The 23,410-nt window shown below is 40.0% G+C and overlaps 1 protein-coding gene across 1 annotated transcript in view; it reads left to right on the top strand.

Annotated features, from left to right (window-relative positions):
- The first annotated feature begins 1,637 nt into the window (after positions 1-1,637).
- Positions 1,638-23,410, top strand: part of ARID3B (AT-rich interaction domain 3B) — a 50,530-nt gene continuing 28,757 nt past the window's right edge. The window contains exon 1 of the mRNA XM_007948964.2: positions 1,638-2,195. Within this exon, the coding sequence (XP_007947155.1) occupies positions 1,638-2,195 (558 nt within the window). The remainder of the gene's footprint in view (positions 2,196-23,410) is intronic.

The raw sequence follows: 23,410 nt of genomic DNA, 5'->3' as shown, positions 1-23,410 counted from the left end.
AATTTTTATTTCTCCTTTTTTTTTTTTGCCTAACTTCAAAAATTGTACCTGTTTAACTCATGAAAGATATTTATTCATAAATCCAAGCAGTTATTACTGCTAGAGATGTGATTACATCCCCAAGAATTTTAAAAGATGCTAAAGACATACAGGGCCCCCCCTTTTTCCTACCCAATCCTAAAACACTAGAACAATGCAAATATCAAGTCCTAACCTGTGCAATGCAGCTTCTTCTTTCATGTAATGAGAAAATTGTACGCCATGTTGCAAGTCCTGTTCGCCTAAAATTTGGCTGTGCACAGTAATCAGTTCAGTTATTCATCCTTCACTGTGCTGTGAGGTTTTTCAGGGGTGGGTGCTGGGGGGGGCGGGCACTTCGGGAGGACAGGGTGTGAAAGGGGTGTGTGTGTTTGGAGACTGATTGGTAAGAATGCTGATAAACCTGCCCCCAGAGTACTTTCAGCCTGAAAGCCCTTTTTGTATTTGTCATAGAATATCATAGTAGAAGTGAGTCAGAAAGAAAGGGGATGTGAAGAGGTTGAGTTGGCCACTTACAAAAAGAAGCAGCATTAACTTATTGTTTAGAAGATATTGATACTGTTTCAAATTAATTAACTAAAATCTCCAGAGGAATTCCCCATTTGTTTTTGAGTGACCATTGCAATTTGAGATTCTTGCCTCCTTGTGCATCTTTTCTTTTGTACTGTTGGAGTTGAATTCTTTTTGAGGCTGTAATGTTCAGATAGCATGACTCGGTCCACTCATGAAGCAGGCTGGCAATTTGATTTTGGAAATTTGAAGAGTTTAAATCCAAGAGCAGTTTGCTTGGTCTTAACTTTTCAATGAGAAAAGTTATTCTGTCTGCCCACTAACTGTGTCTGGTCTACTTAGTAATATCTTTCTGGGATGGGACTGGGAACATAGGTAGTGTACTCTTTTGTGGGCAGATCCTTCCTACCCTTTATTGTTATGGTTTTCATAGTCACAGCCTCTATACAATGCAAACCCAATTGCCTTTTCAGTAATAAACAGATTAATGTTTGAGAATATTGAGATCAAACATAGACGTTAACAGACTACGTATCTTCTGGGTTTATTTCTTTTTAAACCTCAGCCGTGCACCACTAGCAAGCAAAGGAGCCCTGGTGGCACAATAGTTAAGTGCTTGGCTGCTAACCAAGAGGTCAGTGGTTCCAACCCACTAGCTTCTCTGCAGGAGAAAGATGTGGCAGTCTGCTACTTAAAACATTATAGCCTTGGAAACCCTATGGGGCAGTTCTGCCCTGTCCTAGTAGGTCACTATAAGTTGGAATCGACTGATGGCAGTGGGCCTGAGCTTCATCCTATATTTCCCCTCTTAAATTCTGTTCCTCTTTTCTCAGCCTTTCCTCCCTACCCTCCCCAAAACCCCCACCACTAAGTCATCTGAAAACTCAGGTGTGGTGAGATTAAGGCTACTTTCAAAACTCATGGCCCTTTGCTGGAGAAAGGAGAGCCTTTTTATACCTGTTTTACAGTTTCTGTTTTTTCCTCCTCTGTGGTTTCTGTTAATCACTTAAGGTTCAGACACAGTGTGCCTGCTGGGCTGTGCCCAGGTTCATAGCCATGCCAATCAGTGGGTGAAGCTTGAGGCAGCGATGGAGTCACTGCAGCAGCAGCAGCAGCAGCAGAAGCAGCAGCACCAGCAGAAGCAACCACACCTGGCATCTTTGCAAATGGATGCCCGGGAGAAGCAGGGACAGCAAATGAGAGAAGCCCAGTTCTTGTATGCCCAGAAGCTGGTCACACAGCCAGCTCTCCTTTCTGCCACACCTGGAAGGCCTTCTCCCAGCCCTGTCTTGAATCCCTTAGGCAGAGTTCCATCGGCCACAGCAGTCCCCCGAGTTTTTGAAAGAAGCAGTGTGAACTCAGAGCCTGAGGAAGAGGAAGGAGATTTGGAAGATGAGGATGGGGATGATGAAGATGCAGAGGTGGCTGAGAAAGGGACACAGACTGCTTCAAAATATTCACATGCGGAGAAAGCAGCTCACCAAGATCCCAGAGCAGCGCCCATGTCCAGTCTCATTCCAGCACCAGGGCTCCCGCCTCACGGACCACAGACTAAAGAAGACCATACCAAAGATGCTTCCAAGGCCCCACCTTCAGTCTCCACATCTGGGCAGCCGAGCTGGAATCTGGATGAACAACTCAAGCAGGTCAGTTTTTCTGGTGTGGGAGGTCATTTGTTCTTTCTTAAGATGGGCCAGAGGGGTACTGGAATGCCAGGCACAGTGGCTATGCCAGGCTCTGCCTTCTCTCCCACTTCTGATGACCAACAACCAAGACAGAAATAGATGCTGACATTTTTTCTCACTTAACCTATGTTTTATTAAGTAAAGCTTCAATCTCTCTTTTTTTTTTAAAAGAAGAATGAGGTTGCAGCAATGGTGTGAGGATTGTCTGAAAATCATATGTGTGCTTTTAAGTACAGTTTTCCTAATAATCATATAAAGGAACAGTCTTGCCTAAGTAGTCTGCTGTTTAAGGCAGTTTGTTGTTTTGCAGCTAAAATAGCTGATAGGAAGTACTTACACTTTGTATGTTTCCTACCAAGAGCCTGTTCGACATGAATTCATTTCACTCTTATATCATTCTTTTTGAAATAAGGAAGAGTAGGCCTCAAAACACTCTTTTTATCCAAGCGAAGCTTAAGTGATTTCCAAGCATCACGGAGCATCAGAGTCATTTAGGGAGCTTTTTTTTTTTTTAGGATTTGGGTGAAGATTTACAGAGTAAATTCACTTTTCATACAGCAGTTCACATATACTTTGTCTCATGTCATTGACCAAAATTTACAATGCAGCAGCTCCCCTCCCACTTCCTCCCCATAGTTACCTCCTCCCAGTGTCCATCCCTTCATACTCTTCTGCACCCTGAGCTATCTCCCTGTGCATAAGCAGCCCTTCCTTCTCCCATGATTGTTTTCTCCAGGGCATGTGTCTACTTGAGGTAAATGTTTAACTCACATGCCTGTACTTTGTTTGGCTGGAAACCACAGTTGTGGGTTCAATTCCAGACCTGAAGGGCAACTAGGGGCCATAGTCTCAGTGGTTACACCAGGCTCCATTGGACCAGCAAACCTGGTCCCCACCTTCTTCTTTTTTTTTTTTGCCTCCAAACGATTTTGAGTTTTGTACCACATTGTTCTCCCTCTTTATGTAGGATCTCCTACATCATTTAGGGAGCTTTTTATTGTATTTATTTATTTATTTATTTTAGGGAGCTTTTTAAAAAAATACAGATTTTTGGGCCCTAATGAAATAGCTCAAGGTATGGAGCCTAGGGAATCAATGTTTTCAGCCAGGGCTTTCTCATTCTTCTCTTGTTGATCAACAGTACAGTTTTTCTTCTCTCAAAGAATGGAAGTGATGATAACTTATTTCAGGGTAGTGACTTGTGGAGCTTAGATGGGGAGTTCATAGTAAAGCCAGCACTCCCCATAAACACATTCTTCATATGGCTCCATGGTGCTGTGTAGAAATTAGTCATGAAGTGCTGAGACGTCGTATAAGAAAGGTCCTTGTTGTTGGTGGTGTTATGTGCCGTCAAGTCCTACCCAACTTAGCGACCCCTCCTTGGGTTTCTGAGGCAGTATCACTACGGAAGTAGATTGCCCTATCTTCCTTCTGAGGAGTGGCTGGTGGGTTTGAACCACTAGTCGTCTGGTTAGCAGTCAAGTGCCTTAGGTACTGCGCTACCAGAGCTCCCAGAAAGGTCCTTAGGCACCTAAAAAATTCTGCATCTTTGGACCAAAGAGCCCCATACAGTTGACTGAGTTTTACAACAGTGGCAACTGTAGTAGATTCTAAAGACAGAGAAGTAGGGTTCAAATCCCTCACTCTTCCATTTACTACCCTTGGGCTCTTAACTGATCTAAGCCTGGATCTTTTCATCTGTGAAATAAAAATAATGAAGTGTGGCTCCCAAGGATGTTGGTGAGGATTAACTGACCTAACACATCAAAGTCTATTCAAAAACAGGTACATGGTAGGTGCTGGTGGAAGTGATGGTTGTGTGTCTTCGAGTAAATTCCAACTCATTATGACCCTGTATGACAGAGTAAAACTGCCCCATAGGGTTTCCTAAGCTGTAGTCTTTACAGGAACAGATCACCAAGTCTAGAGCTGCTGGTGGGTTTGAACTTCCATCCTTTTGTTTAGCAACTGAGCACTTAACCACTTACCACCATTCATCTGGATGCCATCCTCTCCTACCTCCACATAGACATGCGTCTGAAGAAGGGAAGACACTGAGATGCACAAAGGTTTTCCCTCGGTCCGAGGGAAGTAGTCACAGAGCTAGGACTAGGACCAGAGAATACCAACTTCTGTGACAGCAGTACCCTGGCCACCAGCCCAGACCCGCCTCCTGGCTGATGACTTTGGTTTAGCAAAACATCTGTGAGTTGCTGGCAGCCCCCGCATTGCTGTGTGGTTGGCAGCGTTCCATGCCGGCCGCTGAATCAGCTCATAGCAGCATCCCGCCCTGACAGCACTGGGAAAGTTCAGGCCCGAGGCGGCTGGGCTGCCCCCACCTTGGCAGCTGGCCAGCTTCTGTGTCTGTGCGGTTGTTCCTAGAAAGTGCAGCTGCGTGCAAGGAACAAGTGGAGTTCCAGAGACTGTCTGTCTTCAGGAAGTGCAGCAGGTGTTGAGGTCAAGCCATTAGGGCTTTGAAAAGAGCAGCTCTTCAGAGCTGGCGTGTGCACACGTGTGGGCAGTGGCAGAGCACCCAGTGCTGTGTTCTCGATGACAGCAGCCCCGTGGCTGCACAGCTCGTGCTTGGGGCTGACTGGCTGCTTTGAAACCCATCAAGTTCATTTCAGGTTTCTGAGGTGTACTTACCATAACAGACTGACTTACTGACAGAGCACCTGCCAAAATGTTTTGTGTCAGTATAGATGAGACCTAAATCCCTCACCTTAAGTTTCCTTTCTCCTAGGACATCATTTTGGAACAATAATTTAAGACCTTATATGTGCACCTCCTTTTTCCATCTTGAATTTAATTTTCAAAATCAATTCTATTGGTGCTCTCCTTCCTTGTCTAAATCTTGCTTCTGAAGGAGTAAATACCATGCTTTAGAATTTTTTAAATTTTAGTTTTTAGTTGTGTTTGGACTGGAGGCTACCAAATACACATATCCTGGGAAAGCATATAGAAACCATGAACCATGAAAGGAGCTTTTTTTTGGGGGGGTGCTGTTATAGTTCAAAGGCCTTTTTTTTTTTTTTTAATCTCTGTGCAGTTAAACTCTTAGAGAGTAGTAAGAGTATCCCTTGCTCCAGCAACAGTTACAAAGATCTTTTACAATTGACACAAAATGATCTTTTTGACAGGTACAAGCATCCATTTTGTTCTTTTAAACATTTTACAGAGCACTGCTTTGTGCCAGGCCTGTATTCCATGGACTAAGGCAGACTTCTCCCTCGAGGAGCTCATAGTCTAGTGGAGGCAGGGTAGAAACCTCAAAGGGAATTGGGCCTTGGGTTGCAATAACCTGATTTTGTCCTGTGTCTGCTGAAGTCTCACTGCCAGGTCAGTGCCATGGTGCAGATGTTTTAAAACAGGGTTTTGTTTCAGACACCAAGGCTTAGTACAAAAGTTAATTTCATCTACAGCATAGCTTAGTAAACCAACAAGGAGTCTCAAAAGTATATTTGAGAGAGAGAGAGAGAAGTGAAAAAGCACCTGCTAACTGAAAAAAAAAAAAATACCTTTTGCTTTCCAAATCCCTGTCTTAACACATGTAAAGACAAAATTATTTCATGGATTCTCTTTGAAGAACTTCTTAGGAAACATTTGCTTCTCAAATTCTGATTGTTAGAAAGAATGTATTATTTTCTAACATTAGAGTGATAGGAAGATGAATAATACTGTTGAGCCAAGCATTCTAAAGCCCATCAGATTTCGATGGGCAGAGTAAATAATTGTAAAACAAGACAACAGACAAAGAGGAGAGAGTCCCTCCTCTCCAGGGAGATGGATAGAGCCCTGTCAGCACACAGCTAACTGGGCGGTGTTGCTGGCCTGTTAAAGATGGTTTTCTGTCCTCTCAGGAAACAGGCTGGTTAGGCAGTACAGGCTTTGTCTGTCTTGAGCCCATTAGTGAAATCAGACTTCCAGAAGGACATAGACTCCCTCAATAGAAGAAAAAGATAAGTGTGGGGCCATAGAGTATGTCTGATTTTCTGCATACTTTGGCAGTCTCTTTGGTTACTGAGTGTGGGAAGAAGGTATGACTAGCTGCTTGTTCTCCAGAATCTATTGCCAAGAGTCCTTCTAAGGAGTAAGGCATAGTCCCTTGGGTTAAGCCTACTTTTCTTGGTACATACTGCTTGTCTTGGGAACATTTGAACCTATTTATAAAAATTGTGCAAGCTATTACTTAGGGAAAAAATGGTCATAGGCTTTCCCCACTTTTTCTGCAAGGATCTCTTTCATGCCCTTGGCTTCTATGATCACAGTGAAATACCTATAGATCAGTGATTAACAAGTCAGGGCAATTCCTGCCCCCCTTTGAGGACATTTGATAATGAATGTCAGGAGGCATTGTGTTGTCAAAATTGGGGATGGGGAGATTTGTTACTGGCGTCTACTGGGTAGAGGCCAGGGATGCTGCTATATATCCTATAATGCATAAGACATCCCCTCCCCCCAACAAAGAATTATCCTGTCCAAAATGTGACTAGTACCAAGGCTGAGAAACCCCACTTTAGATTTTCTAATTAGAAGGAGGGTGTGTCCTGTGCTTTTGTCAGACACTGCCCTAGGGTTTCTACAACCTCCATCCTTTTTTGCTTCAGTCTTAGTAACTGCTTGAGGAGTTTAGCAACTTTGAGTTTTCATCACTTCTGTTTTCAAAATCAGTGTTGAGTTCGTGTCTTCCTTCTATAGTCATCTGAGTGAAGAGACACTCACTGGGGGAGAGAATTGGGACTTAGAACTTGAGATCTCTTACTAGACTCTACCAGCAGTCCTTCCAGCCAGCCTGCCTTCTCTGATATCTAGGGTGATTTGTGAGAGAGCTAGATTGCCCTTCTAAAATATTAACTCTAGAAGGCTATGGGAGTTAATACTTGGTAAACTTGTTACTTAGTAACAGATGTAATTATTAAGTCAGCATTGGTTTTGGAGCCAAGCTGTGTGGATTTAGAGCCCAGCTCCACCATTGGCTTACTACTGAAGTACTTCAGACAAGTGACCTACCCTACCTCTCTGAACCTATGCAAACACCTGTTCCAGGGGATGATACACCTCCTTCACCATCCTCAGAGATGTTTTAAAGATACTGCAAAGATGGAAAAAGGAGAATATCAGTGTGAAAGACCTTTGTAAAATTTATACCACTACACAAAGAAAGGTTGCGTCAAATTAGCATCTAAATACCTTTTGAAAATATCATTCTTCAGTCTTTACTACCTTTGTAGGTCATATGCTCCATAAATCCTGGGCACCACTCTAAAACAATTCCTTTTCAAGTGTTTTAGATCTACAAATTAACTGCTATTCTGGGGTTCTCAGAAACCTTTCAAACAGTTGCACTTTTGAAGCTCCCGCTTTCCCTGCCAGAAGAATAGGGATACAGGTATGTTTTTTCTTTAGGTAAGAAGTAAGTTTTACTTAAGTTACTTTGGACACATAATTAGGAAAACCAATCTTTAGAAAAGGACATTATCCTTAGCAAAGTGTAGGGTCAGTGAAAATGAGGAAAACCCTCAATGAGATGGATTGACACCATAGCCACAAGAGTGGACTCCAACATAGCAATAATTATGAAGATGCTACAGGACCAGGCAACGTTTTGTTCTGTTATACATTAGGTTACTGTGAGTCGGAGCAGACTTGATGGCAACTAACGATGTTTATATTAGATCCTTACAAATCATTGATCCCTGACTTAACTTGGGTCCTCAGTGCCACAGAGCAACCTCTTATATATCTCTAATAAATTTGCATTCCCACTCATCAAAAAGTAGTTTCATGTTTTTCCACTTTCTCATTTCTCCATCTGCTTCCCTCGCCGGTGACTTTGCCTGATATGTCATGTTGTTGTTGTTATGTGCAGGTGAGTCGGACCCAACTCATAGTCGACCCCTCCTTGGGTTTCCAAGGCAGTATCACTACGGAAGTAGATTGCCACACCTTCTTCCAAGAAGTAGCTGGTGGGTTTGAACAGCCAGCCTTCTGGTTAGCAATCAAGTGCCTCAGGCACTACGCTACCAGAGCTCCCTGATATGTCATAGCAAAATAAAAGCCAGTCCTTCTTACCAAGGATTAATCCCTTCACACATATCCTAGATGCCATCCCTGCCAAGATTTTCAGGGATCTTGCTCTATCAGTGAACCCCCATTCCCTTGCCTCTTCTGAAGCCCTTCCCATATCCACACATGTTCTGTGATCTCCCATTTAAAAAGCAGCATCATAAAATCCTTTAATCATACCATCAACCTCATTTCATTGTTACACTTTAAAAAACCTTCTCTTGACTTCATGTTTCCCTCCAGCTTTTTCTGTATTCTTAATCGCCTCCTCTCCTCCAGCAAAAAATCTCCCCAAAGGAATTGCTGTCACCCCCTACCTCTGTTTTGTCACGTCTCATTCATTCCTCAACCCACTCTAATCTCTCCTATGTCCCTGAAATTACTCTTGCTCAGGTCACCAATGACCACCACTCTGTGGAACCCCACTGTCCTACCCTCATTTGATTTTCTAGCAGTATTGAGTACGATCAGCTTCTCCCTCCTTGAATCATTCTCTTGTTTGTTCTAGAGCCCCACCGTCTGCTTATTTTCTATTATCTCTTTGCCTTTGTCTTCTATCTGGCCATTCATTGAATCCAGTGTATGTTGCTTGAGCCCAAATTTCTATTCTGAGCTCAATGTGTGTATTCCCAACTACCTTCTGGACATTTCCACTTAAATGTCTTACTGGCATTTCAGGCTTAACACGTGTAAAACTGAACTCTTGATTTCCAGTCTACCACTCCACAGTTACTTCCTTCTTTATTTTTCTGCTCAGTAAATGGCATTTCTATCCACTTATTTAATATCAGAAACTTTGGAGTTAATGCTCTATCATACCTTATGTGCTATTATTCCTCACATTCAGTCCATCATAAAATCTTTCACCAAGTCTTATCAATTCTGCCATCTAAATATCTTCAATCCATCACCAATTAGTCAGTTCTGCCATCTAAATGTCTAGAGTCCTGCCACTTCTCACCCTCCTTACCATCATCTGTCTAATCTAACCAGTGTACCTACTGCTGTAGCTCTCAGCATGTTTCTGTGCTCCTCTGCACATTTTCATCCATCCATGACACAAGGTAGAGTGATCTAAAAAGCAAACTGGACTGTTACTACTTTGATACTGTTCCAGGTATAATGTCCAGTTGCTCTTATTGTAAACACTAAAATATGTATGAATTGACCCCTCATTTTTGCCAGTCTCCTTATCTGTCACTTCTCCAGCCACCTTAGCATTTGTATATACTAGTCATCTGCCTAAAACTCTCTTCTCCAGGCTAATTCTTCCCCATCTTTCAGTTCTAACTTTAAACATCACTTCCTCAGGGGCACTATCCTCACTCTTAGAGATAAGATTCTCCTGTTACACACGGTCATTGAACATTACACACCTAGTCCTTCTTTAAGGAGCTCTGGTGGCATAGTGGGTAAGGCACTTAGCTGCCAACCAAAAGGTGAGTGGTTCAAACCCACCAGCTGCTCCACGAGCAGAAGATGAAGCAATTGATCTACTTCTGTAAAGATTTACAACCTTGGAAACCCAATGGAGGTTGCTGTGAGTCAGAATCTATTTGATGGCAGTGGGTTTGGTATTTGTTTACTTAGTCCTTATTTGATGACATGGTTGGGTTCCAAAGACCAGGTCATTATGCAAAGAATGGCATTACACAAAAATAGAGGATGATCACATCAGATCACAAGATGGAGGAGGACTGCAGCATTACATAACTGCTGTATTATAACATTACGTAACTGCCAAACCACCAAGAATCATGGCCTACGCAGGTTGACAAATAACCTTAACCATCATAGCCAGTGTTACTCTTGCCTTTCAACTCAGTTTCATTACTGCCAGACTTACATCATCAATGTGCCAGATAGTCAGGTGGTATTTGGTGGTTTTTGTTTTTTTTTTTTAACGGTTGTTGTAAATGTGAAATGTCAGATAATGAGGTGGTGGAGAGTAGGTGTAATTTTACATTTGTGTGTTTTATGTGTTTGATATCTGATTCCTATGCTAAATGGTAAGCTCTGAGAGAACAGGGACCATGTCTGTTTTGCTGATCATTGTGTCTGAAGTACCATCATGGCACATAGTAAGAAGTCAATAAACATTTGTTTCTTCCCTTTTTTTTTTTAATTTACTGTAGTATTATTATTATTATTATTATTATTGAATTTTTTACTGAGATAATTATAGATTCACATGTATTTGCAAAAAATAATATAGTGATCCGATGTACACTTTGCCCAGTTTCCCCAATGGTAACATTTTGCAGAACTACAGTACAGTATCACAACCTGGATATTGATGTTCATACAGTCCACTGATCTTACGCATATTTCCCCAGTTCTACTTATAATCGTTTGTACGTGATCTGTTGTTAAGCCTTTTTAGTTGTATGTTTAACATTTCCTGAATTTCTTGTTACTTAAATGTATGTGAGGCTGTAGATTTTGCTCTAGGTCTCACTTTTGCTGTATCCCACAAATTTTGGTATGTAAAGCTTTCATTCTTGGTTAATACTAACCATTTTATTGTTCCAGTTGTGAATATTTATTTAATCCATGGTTTATGCTGGTGTGCTTTTCTTGTTTCCAAATATGTGGATTTATTATAATACTAATTTACAACTTAAATACATGTGGTAAGAGAACTGGTCAGTCTTGTATCAGTTCTCTGAAATCTGTTAAGATATCCTTTGTGTTGGCTTTGTGTGTGATGAGTTTCTATAAATGCCCTGTGTGTGCTTGGAAAGAATATATATTCTATAGATGAATGCAGGGTTGTATATATGTCTATTGGATGAAGTTTATGTTACTCGAATCTTTCTTAACCTTCCTAAGTTTTATTTAGGAGCTCTGGTAGCATAGTGGCTAAGACACTTGACTGCTAACCAGAAGGCCGGCGGTTCAAACCCACCAGCCACTCCTCGGAAGGAAGGTTGGGCAATCCTACTTCCGTAGTGATACTGCCTCGGAAACCCAAGGAGGGGTCGCTATGAGTCGGGGCCGACTCGATGGCAAATAACAACAACAACAAGTTTTATTTGCATGATCAGTTCCTGAGAGAGGTGAATTAGAATATACAGTGTAAAATTGACTAAAAAAAAAATATATATATATATATATATTGTAATTTTTTCTTATATATCCTGGTCTTTATATCTTGAGACCACATAGAAAAGACATATTATTGTCTTTTAGTGGATTAATCCATTTAGTTGTTAGGAATGGTGATACATTTGGACCTATTTCTGCCTTCTTATTTTGTATTTTTCTATTTAACCATGTTTTTCCTTTCCTTCTTGTGTTCTCTTTTCTTGCCTTTCGATTTAATTTCATTTTCTTTATTCAGTTTTTGTCTCCTCTACTGATCTAAAAGTTATACTTTCTATTCTTTTATTGCTTACTTTTAGATTTTAACTTGTATTCTTTACTTTGTATACTAGTTTAAGATAGTGGTGGTGGGGGGAAAACAGTTGCCATTGAGTCCATTTTGACTCATGGCAACCCCGTGTGTTTCATAGTACACGTGCACTCCATAGGATTTTAATGGCTGTGATCGTTTGGAATTAGATTGCCTGGCTTTTCTGAGGCACCTCTAGGTGGATTCAAACCACCAACCATTTAGTTAGTAGCTGAGCACTTAACCATTTGCACCAATTAGGGTCTTCGAAATTCTAGTTTTCTATCTCTGCACTCCCATCTTCCAGATTATTGTGGCTACTCTCTTCGTTTGATTTGTTTGAACTCTCCCACAGTTAGTCTACATCCAACAGCTTTATAAATTTGTCTCTCCATTGCTTTTTTGTTTAATTGGGGTTTTTGTGTTTGTTTTTGTTTTTGGTGAATGTTTACATAGCAAATTAGGTTCCCATTAAACAGTGTTTGTGCAGATTGTTCTGTGACATTGGTTGTGATTTTCACAATGTGTCAGCATTCTCATTATTTCCATTCTTTTTGTTCTGTTAGCATTGATCTAGCTTCCTGCCCTTCCTTACCTTCTCATCTTTCTCCATTGTTTCTTATAAACTGCTCTTTGTCTGGATTCAGTTTCCTTTTTCCATTTTTTACTAATTTTTTTAGCAGAGGTTTGTAAGTAGTCTTGGTATGTGTGAAAATTTACATTTAAAAAAAATATATATCAAATTTCATTAAGAGAACATTGTACGTTCTCTTTAATAGATGTTGGATTTTACATCTAATTAAAATAACACATTCAAAATTTACCATTTATACACATTTTTACAGAATAACAACCAATTGAAACTTTATTGTCTGTCTGTCTTTAATTTGCGCTCACTCCTACATAACTGTTTATAGTTTGGGTTCTAGTTGACTGTTTTCCAATACACTTTGATGATATGATTCCATTGGCTCCTAGCAACTATTTTTGCTTGTAAGAAGTCTTCTGTCAGTTTACTTGTGATCTTTCTGAGTCTTTTTCTCTCGTACTTACAAGATTTTCCTTTTTGGTCCTGCTCTTTTGCACTTCAACTATAGTATGCTAGATTTGGGCTTAGGCCTTGGTCTACTCTTTCAGCCTGACTGATTCATGTCTTTTCTTTTTCCCTTGATCACTGTTTTTCTTGGCTACTATTCTAATAGAACTATTTGAACCTTGTGTTTCAATCTTCCCTGTCTCTTCTCTTATACACATTATCTCTATGTCCGTCTTCCTGCAACCCTGGAATAGTTATAATTTGGGTAAAAGTAGACAGAGAAAATTGGTTTTCCATTCAATAATTCATGCACATTTTGATTAGTTTTACAGTGATTGCAATTCCCATACCATAACAGCACTCTTCCCAACTCCTGTCTGTTTACCATCATCTTTTTGTACTTTCCCTTTCTGTCTTCTGAACTTCATCCCTAGGCACGTGTGCTCTTTTGATCTTGTATAATTGTTCTGGGGAATGCATACCTCCCTGGTGTTACTGTTCCACATTCTAGGCCTCTCTATTATGTGGCTGAAAGTTGAACCATGGGGGTGAATTCAGTTCCCAGCTTGAAGGGTGCCTAAGGATTGTAGTCTCAGGGGTTCCACCAGTCTCTATCAGACCAGTAAGCCTGATTTTTTTTTTTTATCATTTTGAGTTTTTTTCCACATTTTTCTCCCACTCTATCTGCGACCTCCCATTGTGGTCACTTTCAGAGTAGTTGGCAGTGATAGCCAGCTACCATCTAGTTCTGGTCTCAGGGTCGTGGAGGTTGGAATTTGTCCATTAGTCCTCTGAACTAACTGTTTCCAAGTATCTTTGATTTTCTTTACTCTGGACAGGGAGAGACCAATAGTTGCACCTTAGATGGCCACTCACAAGCTCTTAAGACTCACCAAAGTAGGATGTAGAATGTTTTTTTTGTGGACTGTGTTAAGCTAATTGACCTCATATCCCCTGTCTCTATGGTCCTGAGCTCCCAGCAACTCATTCCATCCAGGTGTTTGGTTATAGCTAAGAAGTTTTCATACCTGCCCCCTGCATGCTCTACCATATTCGTAGATATATTTGTAGGACATATAAATACATATGTAGAATTGTCTTCTGTCACACCTGTACCTATTCATGAGTGTAGTCCCATTTACCTTCCCATTCCCCTTTACCTTGTGTATTTGGCTGTATGTCCACTCATAGATTATTATTTTTGCACGATTGTTTGTGTAATAGTATTTATCTTTGTTGCATTTCTATACTTTTCTTTTTTTGCCTTTTAAAATCTGCCTGTTCTTACCCATGGTCTCTATTCCTTCCTTTTAGTCCTTTGAACATTTTGAGCTTTTAAAAAATCTTTATATTATGGAATTGTTAAAACTTTTTATTACAGAAAATTTCAAATGTACAAAAGGAGAGAGAATGGTAATGAACCACCTGTGTTCTTTACCCAGTGTTCCACAGTTATCAGAATTCTGCACATTCTTTAAACATGCTTATTTTAAATATGCTTTTAGATTACTCTATTATGATCTCTTATTCTTTGTGGCATGAGTTCTTCCTGTGTCATCTTGCTCTCCTTTTTGATGGTTTATTGCTTTACGTGGTTGTTTGTTTTTCATTCTTTCAACGTAAGCTCATTTTGAGTGAGGATTTGTTTCTGTGGAAGTCCCATGTGCCTTGTATTTGGAAGCTTTCCTAAGGGGAATTTTATTTTCTGATCTGTGGTGCTACAAGTTTTGTGTATTCTTACTGGTTTGAGGTAGTGTGGATTTGGAGTCTAAGTCTGTACATGGTGGGAATCTGGGTTTCCATTTATTGTGAACGCTCTTTTTCCATGAAGCCTCTGGCAGATGGCAGAGTTCCTTGCTTCAGGCTGCTGGGTGGTTTTCTAGGCCCCAGTTACAGGGGTAGGGGTGCAGGCCTTTGTGGCCTCTGGCTTTATGCAGTTATCTCAGCTCTGGCTTCTGGCATACAGAGGACTTGCAGCCTGGACTCCCCCTCCCTTGAGGGGGAGAAATTAAGTCCCCAGTCATCGGCCTTAGCTCCTAACTGTATCTCCCTTGAGCCCTTAGGTTTCAGCGCCTACTGACTGCTTACTGATACTTTGCTTCCCTTTTGTTCCTGGCAAGATGTGAGGCGTGCAGAGTATTAAATTTTATCTAACGTTTTTATGTGAGGTTTTCTTTGGAGAAGGAAAGATACTATAGAGTCCTTCCACATCAGATTAGTCCTCCACATTGCCTTGGTTTTGTTTGAGTCTGTGTTTTCCTGGTTTTCTGTTTTTAATAGCTAAAATTTTTTGAGCTCTTCGGTGCCAGATACTTGCCTTATTTCATTGAATTGTACAAGGCAAACCCTAATATTACTTTCTTTTGTGTTTTGCGTTTATCTTACAGATGACAAAAAGGGGGTAAATTAGGCTGCTTGTGGTCTTGCACTTGGGAACTCAGGCATCTGACTTTGAGCCCTCACACTTCACTTCTTCCCATGCTTCCTTTCTTCATTCAATGGTTCTCATTACAGTAAAAGTAAATTTAATTTTGTTTTCTGATTGTCAGTAGTTAGTTCATGGTCATTGTGGAAAACAGAAAATATACAAATACATATAAAAAGAAAATAACACAAGCACATAATCTAGATATACTATAAACATTTTTTTTGTATTTGCTTTGTGGGTTTTCTTTTTTTTTGGAGAACAAGCCTGTTACAGATACATTGAAAAAAACTTTATATATAATTTTGTGCCTATCTTTTATCACCTAACAGATTATAAGCATTTTTGAACATTAAAATTTACTTTAAAGTATTTTAGTTTTTATATATATGGAAATAATACTGACTCATAAAATAAAATTAAAAAAAAAAAACCTCACTGCTATTGAGTCGATTTTGACTCATAACGACCCCTCCTCGGGTTTCCAAGGTGGTATCTCCACAGACATAGATTGTCCAGTCACCTTTCCGAGGAGTGGCTGGTGGGTTTGAACCACCAGCCTTCTGGTTAGCAGTCAAATGCCTTAGGATAATACTGCACCACCAGCGCTGCCAAAAATAATTTTAGATATATGGAAATATATGAAGTAAATGTCAGCCTGACTTCTCCAGTAGTATGGTTAACAGTTTAATCTATACTTTTTCAGAGCCTTTTCTCTTCACAAATTTAATTGTTTCTAACAAAAACAGGAACTCTGCATGTTGTTCTAAAACTTGCTTTTTACTCAGTATTATGACAGTCCTTTTCTATGTGTCCATAAAGGTCTATTTATTCATATTTTTATAATCATTTATCTCAAAGTTTTTTAAGTAATATCAATAGATGCTCATGAAAAACAGAAACAATACAGAAAAATATAGAGTAAAAATTTATAGTTTAAAGAAATGTTACAGTGTCTTGTTGCCTGCCCTATTCCCTTCAATCCCACCTACCTTCCCAGAGGAGACCATAATTAGGAGTGAATCAGCTTCTAGAGTTGTTTCTATGTACTTACCTACACAAGTGTATAGTCACAAAACAAGAGAGAGAGTGCATGTGGGCGCATGAGTGAGTACCACATCCACGCATGTGTAAGCTTGAACATATGCATAAATACAAGCTCTTACTCCCCCCCAACACACACACACACACACTCTCACACTCACACTCACACTCTCTTAACAATCTTGGAAATCTTTCCATGTCAGTCGTTATATATGATTTCAATTCATGGTTATACACTATTCCATAGTAATTATTTAGCACAATTTTCTTTAACCTATTTACTGTTGATGACTTCTAGGTTGTCTAATTTTTTCCATTACAGTTAAAGTTCCCACTAACATCCTTGTAGATGCCCTGGTGTATATATTTCTGTGGCAAGGGAGATTATTCTAAGAGGTTGAATTTTGGTATATCAGAGGATGTATGTGCATACACACACACACACACACACTCTCACTGCCATCGAGTTGATTCCAACTCATAACGACCCTGTTGGGTTTCTGAGGTGGTAGATCTTTATGAAAGTAGATTGCCCGGTCTTTCTTCCACTGGTAGGTTTGAACTGCCAACCTTCTGGTTAGCAGTCAAATGCCTTAGGCACTATGCCACTAGAGTTCCATAAGTGTGTGTATATGTGTATATATGTTTTTTTTTTTTCCTAATTTTTATCAAAAAATTTTATTTTTATACTTACACATGCTTTTAAAAAGACAAATGGTACTTAAAGGCTTATAACATAAAAACAATTCCAGCCTTCCCAACTACTTAGAAGCCATGGTTTATAACTTTTAGCAGTTTCTTTTGGTATTTACCTCATTTCTACATGGCATGCTTATAATGATGTTTCTTGATTTCTCTGTTTTAGATATTATCTATCGACTTCCTACTAAGGAAAATGTGGCTTTAGCTCTTATACCAACTCCCCCTACACACATGTACACACACATCCACACTTCCCCTACCCATTCTTCCAACATGATTAGTAGAGAAGGTTTACATTATTATATAATACACGTTATTCACAGATGAAAGGAACCCCAGTGGTGAAGTGGTCAAATGCTCAGCTGCTAACCTAAAAGTCAGTGGTTCAAATCTACCAGCAGTTTCATGAGAGAAAGATGTAGCAGTTTGCTTCTGTAAAGATTACACCCTTGGAAAAGCCCTGCCCTCTTCTGTAGGGTCGCCATAATTCACAGGAGCCACATAAAGTGAGTTATGGTTACAATTCCTTTCAGATGTAGTTATTTGTTTTTTCTGGAGAAACTAATTGCCTAATTTTTTAGTTTTGTTTACTTTTCATTATTTCATCCCCCAAATCTTCAGTAGAACTGTAAATCTTCCCTCAGTACCTTAAATCCATAAGCTTAATTGAGCAGTTTCCTGTTTATCCCTATAGTCTTCTCTTCAAGAGTCTCCATCTTTCTGTTCAAAAATTGACTGTTGACTAAGGTCTTTGGGTGCCACAGACAGTCTGCACTCAGCTAGGTTGTGTGTTTGAACCTACCCAGCAGCACTGTGGGAGATCCAGGCCTGGCAGGTGGTTCCTTAAAGATTATAGCCAGCCTGGCTCTGGAGCCTACAGAGTCTCTCCAAATGAATACATAAACAAGCAGATGCCTCACCAAATTTGACTGATGACTCTTCTACCACAAAACTCGGAGCTCTGGTAGCTTAGTGCCTAAGGCACTTGACTGCTAATCAGAAGGCGGTTCAAACCCAGCCACTTCTCGAGAGGAAGGTTGGGCAATCTACTTCCTTAATGATAGTGTCTCGGAAACCCAAGGAGGGGTCGCTATGAGTTGGGTCCGACTCGACGGCACATAACAACCACCACCACCACAAAACTATTACCCTATTTCCTAGATCTCATGCTTTTCTACATTTTTTTGTTTTTTCTTTTATTTTGGTGGACCACATCCTCCAGTAGCTTCCTAAGAAAGGCTGCTTGGGATATAAATGTTGGGAGACTCTTGCATATCTTAGGATCCTTTTATTCTATCATATTTTGTTAATAGTTTGGCTGAATATAGAATTCTGGATTGAAAAGAATTTTTGAAAGAATTGCTCTGTTATGTTGCTGTTGAGAAGTTCTATACATTTCTAAATTTTCTCTCTTAAAGCTTTTAGGTCACAGGTTTTTTTTTTGTTTTTTTTTTTAAAGGAAGTAGTTTGCCAGGCCTTTCTTCTTAGTTCATGGTTCTGACATTTCCCAGTGATACACTTTTGAGTAGATGTGCTGAGCACTTAGTGAACTGTTTTACTTAAAACCGTGTGGTCTTTATTTGGAAGACATTTTTCATGTATGATTTTAATTTTCTTTCATCCTTTTTTGTCCTATCTGGAATTCTTGTTATGTGAATATTAGACTTTTTGGACCAGTATTCTGATGTTACCTTTCTTCTATAATTTTCCATTTCTTTGACTTCGGAATTTTAATACAGACTGCTAAATTATTCTCAAAAGACAATGTTAATTTACTTGGCCACTAATAATGTATTTTCCCAAATGCTTGCCAACACTGGTTATTACCAATCCTTTTACATTTCTGTCTTTTCATATGTTTATTTGGCTTCCATATTTGGTCCGTGTATTGCTTGCTTGTAGCCTTTGTCCATTTTCTGTTGTTGTCTATTTTTTTCTTACTGATCTGGTGCATAGGCCCTTGTCTTTATGTATGTTTCAAGTATTTTTAATAAAAGTTTTTTGCCTTATAACTTACTTTATTTGTGGTGTTTTTTATATTTGTTTATTGTTTTGTTGTGATTTAGGTGAACTTCACAGAGCAGATTGGTTTTCCATTCAACAATTCATACACATTTTGTTCTGTGACATTCATTGTAGTCCCTACAACATAACAGCATTCTTCCACTTCCTCCCTGTGTTTCCCATTTCCCTTCATCCTTCTTTCTTATCCCTTCCTGCCTTCTGAGCTTTATCCCTGGGCAAATGCTACTCTTTTGATCTCATATGGTTGATTGTTCTAATGAGTACATATCTTCCTAGTACTGTTGTTCACTGTATAGGCCTATTTATCCTTTGACTGAAAGTTGAGCCAAGGGGGTTGAGTGCAGTCCTGGCTTAAAGGGTGTCTAAGGGCCATAGTCTCTCAGAGTTCCACCAGTCTTTCTCAGACCAGTAAGCCTGGTCTTTTTTATGATTTTGAGTTTTGTTTCATATTTTCTCTCATTCTCTCCAGACCTTCTATTGTGTGTGATTCCTTTCACAGCAGTCAGCAGTGGTGGTAGCTGGGCACCATCTAGTTCTTTTGGTCTCAGAGTTGGAGAGGCTGGGATTGCTTCCTTGCTTGCTTGATTTTCTTCACTCTTCTTTGCTCTGGGTTTTTGTTTCTGTTTTTTATTTTTGGATCAGGTAGGAGTTTAAGATTTTGATGTAGCTAAGTCTGTTGATCTTTCCCATTCTGATTTCTGTCATACTTAAGAAAATCTTCCCCTCCCCAGGATTATGAAAAACTATTTTCTATATTTTTTATTATTTTATAATTGGGTTTTTATGTACCTGTTTATCTGGAAGGTATTAATAAGGATTTTTAAAAAGCAGCATTATTTTTAATGACACCAAATATTGAATTATATGAATAGTACCTTAGTGTGTTGCTTATTCCCTTAATGACAGGCATTTAGGCTATTTCTATATTTTTGCTTTTATAAGTAAAATTGTACTATATTTCTAGTTATTTCCTTATGATAGATTCACAGATACAGAATTGCAAGACTAGGAGATTATGAAATTGAAGCAGTTACAAGCCTGCATTTGATTGTCAGTGCCACCATTTGGTAGCTTTGTAACTTAAAGTTACTCAACTTCCTCTTGCCTCAATTTTCTCATTGAAAAAATAGGAAAATAATAGTGCGTACCTCACAGCATTGTAGAGATTAAATGTTTGATACATATAAAATACTGAAACAATGCCTAGCATGTCTTAAGTACTCAATATAGTAGTCATTGCTGTTTTTATTGTGATGGGCAAGTTACTTTTTAGAAAGGTCATGCCATTTTATATTACTAGCAGTATTGAGGATCCCATTGCACCAACCCTTGTTATCGTTGAACATTAATCCTCTTTTTAAGCTTTGCTAATTTTACTTATGAATGATGGGCTCCTTTTTTTGATGCTCACTCTTCAGTTTTACCTTCAGGCCCTAAAATTAAACTGCTATCTTTAGGAAATGATTTCTGTTTCCTCCTGAATCCTTTCATGGAACTGTTGTTTAGAACATGTAGCCTACCTTCTTTTAAGTAGGTACCTATTTTCTCCAGAATTCAATACAGTCATCTGCCAGGCCCTATGCCAGGTGCCTGAGTGTCACAGAGGAGTAAGTCCCTGTTCGAGGGTGAAAGGGACTTAGAGTGTGGAGGTGGCAGGAAGCACAGGAGCAGCTGGTATCAGAGTGGGAACATTACATCATAGTGTGATGGAAGGAGTAGGGTTGGAAGAAGTCCTAGGAGAAGCTCTTAAAGTCTGCAAATGGGGCTGACTTTTAAACTCAAAGTGCAACTGTATTCTGCCTGAGGAAACCTGCTCTATGGAAGTACTTACTTGGCCTCTCCATGTCTCCATGTCTCAGTTTCCCCTTTCTGTCAGATGAAAGTCAGATGAGTTGTTCCCCACTAGGCTTTGACTTTTGGAACTCTGACTAGAGCTCTGTGGTGTGAATAAATGTCATGAAAGTTCATTTGATGGTTCATGGGTGGAATAAGTTAAGGATGCTGCAAACTCAGATTCTCACAGAGAAAAGGATCTGGAACTTTTTGACTTGGACTTGACTGGACCACTTCACCCCTTGGCATTAGGGTGTCCTTCACCAGAATTGCATTTCAATTTTTCTTCCTTCTTTTGTGGGAGCACCCATATCTGCAGTCTTCTTGATCGTTGCATGACGTGGTTGTTTTCGCAGATGGAGAGGTAGGAATGCCACCCATCTTTCCCCTTCCTCTTCTTCCCCTTTCTACTGCTTAATCAGAAAAGTGCCCCTTAACTCTTTTTCCAAGCCATCAAATCTAAATTGATCTCTGTTGCTGTTAGAGGTAGGGAGGCTCTTGCTGGTCCCTGCTAAAGTTACCTGAAGGCGGAAGGTGTGCATCTGATAATTATAACGCTAGTGCTTCCAAGGCCTAAGTGATTTAGCTAAGAGCAGTAATCCTGATCTTATCAGGAGGGTTTTGTAGTCCAACAGTGTTGCTTATAGCAGTATCTGTTTTACTTCCTGGAGCTCCCCTCTGCTCTTAGCATTCTCCTTTAATCCTGCCCATTACCCCCTTGTACATGTCTCATTACCTCCTGGAATCAGTTAGTTAAAGCTGGGGAGAGGGCAAAGAGTGCTTTCTTTCCTTCATACCAAGATCTTGCTATCGGACTTTTAACTTTACAACATCATTGACCAAGCCAACAGTGGAGCATTCACAAGTGTGATGCAGGTTAACACTTTAAAGAACCACGGATGAGGCCAAAGAGAACGGCATTCGTTTATGTGTTGCTTATTTAAAAAAAATATAATGATAGTAATATACCAACGGCAATGTTCAGCCCAGATACTTTAGTTATTTTTTGTATTTTAGACCAATTAGTTGGTATCCATGAGCTTGAGATCAGCTCCTTTAAAGTCTAGTGATTTTGCTGATGACTCTTTTGAGCTTCAGGTCCTAGGAATTTGCCCAGATCCCTGACCTTGGGGTTGAAAATCTATTAGGTTGTAGAGAGTAGACAGAAAGGAAACAAATTCCTATTCTGTGTCTTCAGAGAATACTCAAGACTCTCTCTAAAAGTTCCAAGTATGTGCCACAGTGGTGTTTTAAGGACAGGACAGTTTCTTAATGGTTTCAGAGTATGGGGAATCCAAGCAAAGAGTTGGTAGCTTTGCCCTGTACTTTAAACTTTAGGGAAAGGGTTAACTCCTGACTTGGGAAAGAGTGAGGGATGGGAACTAAAATTACTTTGGACATCTGAGCTGTGCTTTAATAAGATATTCCAGGTGGTCAAGGAGTAATCCTAAAATAGCCTAGATACTTAATTGCTTTTAAAGTCAGGCACTCTTGTCTCTGGGGAGGTACAGCTCTGAAGAATGCAGTACTGGCTCCTAAGATCTTAGAGGCGTGGTCTAGTTGGGTTGTGTTTGGATTTTTTTTTTTTTTCCTTCTTTTCCCCAATCCTAGTAAAAAGAGTGAGCCAAGGTAGAAACTGGTAGCGTAGGCCTAAGGCACTTGACTGCTTACCAGAAGGCTGGCAGTTCAAACCCACCAGCCACTCCTTGGAAGGAAGGTTGGGCAGTCTACTTCTGTAGTGATACCACCTTAGAAACCCAAGGAGGGGTTGCTGTGAGTCGGGTCCGACTCGCAGCCCATAACAAGAAGTGTGAAAAGAGTAAGCCAAGGTAGCCTTCTTGGGTCAGGACCTATTCGTTAAATTCCCCCCTTCTCCTCACTGGAAGATAGATAGTAAACCTGCTGCTGCTGCCAGCTGCCACGGCTGACTTCCTCCGGGACTGTGGGATTGACCTCATCACACATATACAAACCCCATGCTCACCCCACCCCAAGACAGTGGTCTATTTTCATTAGTGTTCAAAGATGACTTCCTGCTTGATCCCCTCTCCAGCTTCTCTCTATCTGCATTAGCAACTTGCCTTCCTTACTATAAGAATTCATGTCCATCCTCCTGTTTCTCATTTATCTCCTCACTCTGGATCTATTTGATTGTTTGACTTGGCTACATCTCATCTTCTGGCAGTCATTTCTCCCTGGTTCTGCTGCCTCTACCACCACCACCCACCCCCTGGAATCTCAGCAGGGGTGATTGCACATCTGTGCAGTCCCAGTGCTGGCTTTCCCCCTCAGATCTTCAGTTCTGCTTACCAGAAGTGATATGATGACATTATCAATCATTACTTACAGGCATTTAAAATATATATACTTTTTATTAAATGAAGAGTCATGTGGTTCTCCGATTTGAAAAACTAAATATTGTGAAGATGTCAGTTTTATGCTAAATTACTTTATCATTTCAGTGTAATCCAAATCCAAATCTTTGTTGAGGGGGAAGGGAAGGGCAAGTGATGGGTCCTGACAAATGATTTAGAAATTAATACAGAAAACATAAACATAATTGGGAGCTCTGGTAGCATAGTGCCTAAGGCACTTGACTGCTAACCAGAAGGCTGGCGGTTCAAACCCATCAGCCACTCCTCGGAAGGAAG

This window comes from Orycteropus afer, unplaced genomic scaffold, assembly GCF_000298275.1.
Source record: "Orycteropus afer afer isolate SDZICR_OR568_19922 unplaced genomic scaffold, OryAfe1.0 scaffold00233, whole genome shotgun sequence".
Taxonomy (NCBI): Eukaryota; Metazoa; Chordata; class Mammalia; order Tubulidentata; family Orycteropodidae; genus Orycteropus; species Orycteropus afer.
Note: the sequence above shows the minus strand (reverse complement) of the source record. Positions and strands in the feature narration are given on the sequence as shown.